The 3,264-nt window shown below is 51.8% G+C and overlaps 1 protein-coding gene across 1 annotated transcript in view; it reads left to right on the top strand.

Annotated features, from left to right (window-relative positions):
• Positions 1–482: 482 nt before the first annotated feature.
• The window catches only part of LOC112159185 (potassium voltage-gated channel subfamily A member 3), a gene marked incomplete in the record, with an annotated part of 5,004 nt that continues 2,222 nt past the window's right edge, over positions 483–3,264 (top strand). Inside the window, 1 exon segment of the mRNA XM_024293093.2 lies at positions 483–3,254. Coding sequence (XP_024148861.1) covers positions 522–2,387 — 1,866 coding nt within the window.

Below are 3,264 nucleotides of genomic sequence, written 5' to 3'. Positions count from 1 at the left end.
AGCCGAGGAGACAGTTGATGCTCCATAGAAGCGCTGCTGACATTTACCTTGTCAGCCTTAAAATATGTAATAAGGTTATGGGGCTGTGTGGTTATCACGTGTTCGCCTTTGGATAGGTAATTTTTCTCCTGTCCTTTACGATGATGAATGACTTCATTCCTTTATGATGAGTGCGTTTCTTGTCTCCCCTCGACCTGTCTGATCTCTGAGCTTATTATTGTCTGTTCCTTTGGATTTCAGCTCCTTCTTTTTTATCAAACAGAAGATGGAGCGGCATCATGCGCGTCGTAATGAATGAGTGAACCGTGCGTATTTACGCGCGCACCCGTGCATGTGTGTGCAGGTCTAGACTTGGGAGTGAAATGAGTGAATGACCTTGTTGAAAGGAGACTTTTTTATGACTGTGCGTGCAGCGCGTGCCTGCGTGCGTTTGTTTACACGCGTCCTTTGCGCGCGTGTCTTCTGTGCGTGTGTCACCTAAACGGGGAGAGGGGGCAGAGGGGGGCGGGCACGCCCAAAAGATGGTGTTGAATCACGCCCGTCTGTTGCTTTTTCTGTGCATCGGTGCGCCCCGCGATTGGCGGACAACAGTGGAGGTAGCCAGCACTGGCGCGCCGTGGGCGGGTGGAACGCCTGTTTATAAACCTAGATCTCTTTTTCCGTGGGCGGGAACAGCAACAGTGGAGAGGGAAAGTGGGGCGCTTGACAGAAAGCAACGTGAAGGAGCCGAGGCTGTGGCGGCGGCTGAGGTTGACAGGGGCTCGCGGAGGGGGCGCGGCGGCAGCCCCTGTATGCGTCTTCCACCGCGCATGGACGACCACCTCAGCCTCCTGCAATCACCCCCGCCGAGCGTCACCAAAACCAGGGGCGACAACTTGGTGAACCACGGATACACCGAGACAGACACCGACGTGATGACGGTCGTGGCGTGTGACAACATGCTGGAGGAGTCGGCGGCTCTCCCGGGCCACCACTCTCTGGACAGATACGAACCGGATCACGAATGCTGCGAGAGGGTGGTCATCAACATCTCAGGATTACGGTTCGAGACGCAGCTCAAGACTCTGTCACAGTTCCCAGACACGCTGCTGGGCGACCCAAAGAAGAGGATGAGGTACTTTGACCCTCTCAGGAACGAATACTTCTTCGACAGGAACCGACCCAGCTTTGATGCCATTCTGTATTACTACCAGTCCGGCGGGCGCATCAGGAGACCCGTCAATGTGCCCATTGACATTTTCTCGGAGGAGATCCGCTTCTATGAGTTGGGTGAGGAGGCGATGGAGAAGTTCAGGGAGGACGAGGGCTTCATAAAGGAGGAGGAGCGGCCGCTGCCAGAGAATGAATTTCAGCGGCAGGTGTGGCTGCTGTTTGAATACCCGGAGAGCTCGGGTCCTGCCCGAGGAATCGCAATAGTGTCCGTTTTGGTCATTCTCATCTCCATTGTCATCTTCTGCTTAGAGACACTGCCGGAGTTCAGGGACGAGAACAGTGATGTGATCCCCATTGCGCCGGTGATAAATGGCACAGTCCCATATTTCATCAGCCCCTTCTCTGATCCCTTCTTTGTTGTGGAGACGTTGTGCATCATCTGGTTCTCCTTCGAGCTCCTGGTGCGCTTTTTTGCCTGTCCAAGCAAAGCCACGTTCTCCAAAAACATCATGAACATCATTGACATTGTGGCCATCGTTCCATATTTTATCACACTGGGCACAGAGTTGGCAGAGAGGCAAGGGAACGGACAGCAGGCCATGTCTCTGGCCATCCTGCGCGTAATTAGACTTGTTCGGGTGTTTCGCATCTTCAAACTTTCGCGTCACTCCAAGGGGCTTCAAATTCTGGGGCAGACTCTGAAGGCCAGCATGCGTGAGCTGGGCCTGCTCATCTTCTTCTTGTTCATCGGTGTCATTCTCTTTTCCAGCGCTGTTTACTTTGCCGAGGCGGACGACCCGTCCTCAGGTTTCAACAGCATTCCGGATGCGTTCTGGTGGGCTGTTGTTACCATGACCACCGTGGGATACGGGGACATGCACCCCGTGACGATCGGTGGCAAAATCGTCGGATCTCTGTGCGCAATCGCCGGCGTGCTGACCATCGCCCTGCCTGTCCCTGTAATCGTCTCCAATTTTAACTACTTCTACCACAGAGAGACGGACGGTGAGGAGCAGGCGCAGTACCTGCACGTGGGCAGCTGTCAACCTCTGGCAGACACAGAGGAGCTGAGGAAGACGCGCTCCTCTTCCTCGCTCAGCAAGAGCGAGTACATGGTGATAGAGGAGCACGGGATGAACAGCGCGTTCAAGCAGCAGCCGAACTTCCCCACCACGGCTCAAAACAACTCGCAGAACTGCGTAAACATAAGCAAAAAGATTTTCACAGACGTGTAGCGTTACAGTTCTGACCAACAGGTGAGGTACCAACACACAGCTGGATCTGGCGCTGCCCACCAGCGTGTGGAAGCACGGATGAGGGAGGAAATAGTGCTGCTTTGTGCTCTTTTTAAAGAATCCGGCTAGTTCACTTTAGTGATATAAATTCATCATACTATAAGGTTCCGTTTACGCGTGCGTAAAAAGAGAGAGATAAACACGAGTTCATCTCTGAGGGGCTGATCCTGTTGTGCGTTTCAAGTAGCAAGTGTATAATCACAACAGGTAGAACTAGAAGCTTTATTACTGTGAAGGGTGAGTAAAACTGTGTGTTCCTTGAAGGACACTCACACTGTATTTTCATGCGTAATGAGTCGTGATCCGTCATGCGTAGACTATGTATAATAACCAGTCATTTAAATATGTGTCTGTGTTCAAACACATGTAATGTCTGAAGAAAAAAAAAACGGTTCAAAGATATGTCAACCAGACCGTTCTGTGCTATTATGCGTCCTTGAAAAGAACTCCAAATACTCCCTCTATGTACCGCTATTACTCGGTGCGTAAACGGCGCTATGTAAACACCGGGTCCAGTCAAGTGTCAGCGTCTGTGCGCGGACCACGTGAGCGCAGATACACAAAGCTGCCTCCGTACGCACACAAACAGTGATCAAAGATGGAGAGTGTTTCTCTTTGGATGCCTCAAATAGAGCTCTCTGTGATGCAGTCACTATGGCGACGGTCGTTTCCTGGGTAACCCCAGTCACCGTTGCCATGGCACCCTTGTTTCCACAGTAACCTCCCAGATGGCTTGGAAACTATACAGACGATTCTCATGTGAATGGCGTGACTTCACTCTCCAATGAGGCGATTTTTTTTTTTTTTCATCATGGAG

The sequence above is a fragment of the Oryzias melastigma genome, linkage group LG7 (genome assembly GCF_002922805.2).
Source record: "Oryzias melastigma strain HK-1 linkage group LG7, ASM292280v2, whole genome shotgun sequence".
Taxonomy (NCBI): domain Eukaryota; kingdom Metazoa; phylum Chordata; class Actinopteri; order Beloniformes; family Adrianichthyidae; genus Oryzias; species Oryzias melastigma.
The sequence above is the reverse complement of the archived record's forward strand: the minus strand, read 5'-3'. Positions and strand labels throughout refer to the sequence as shown.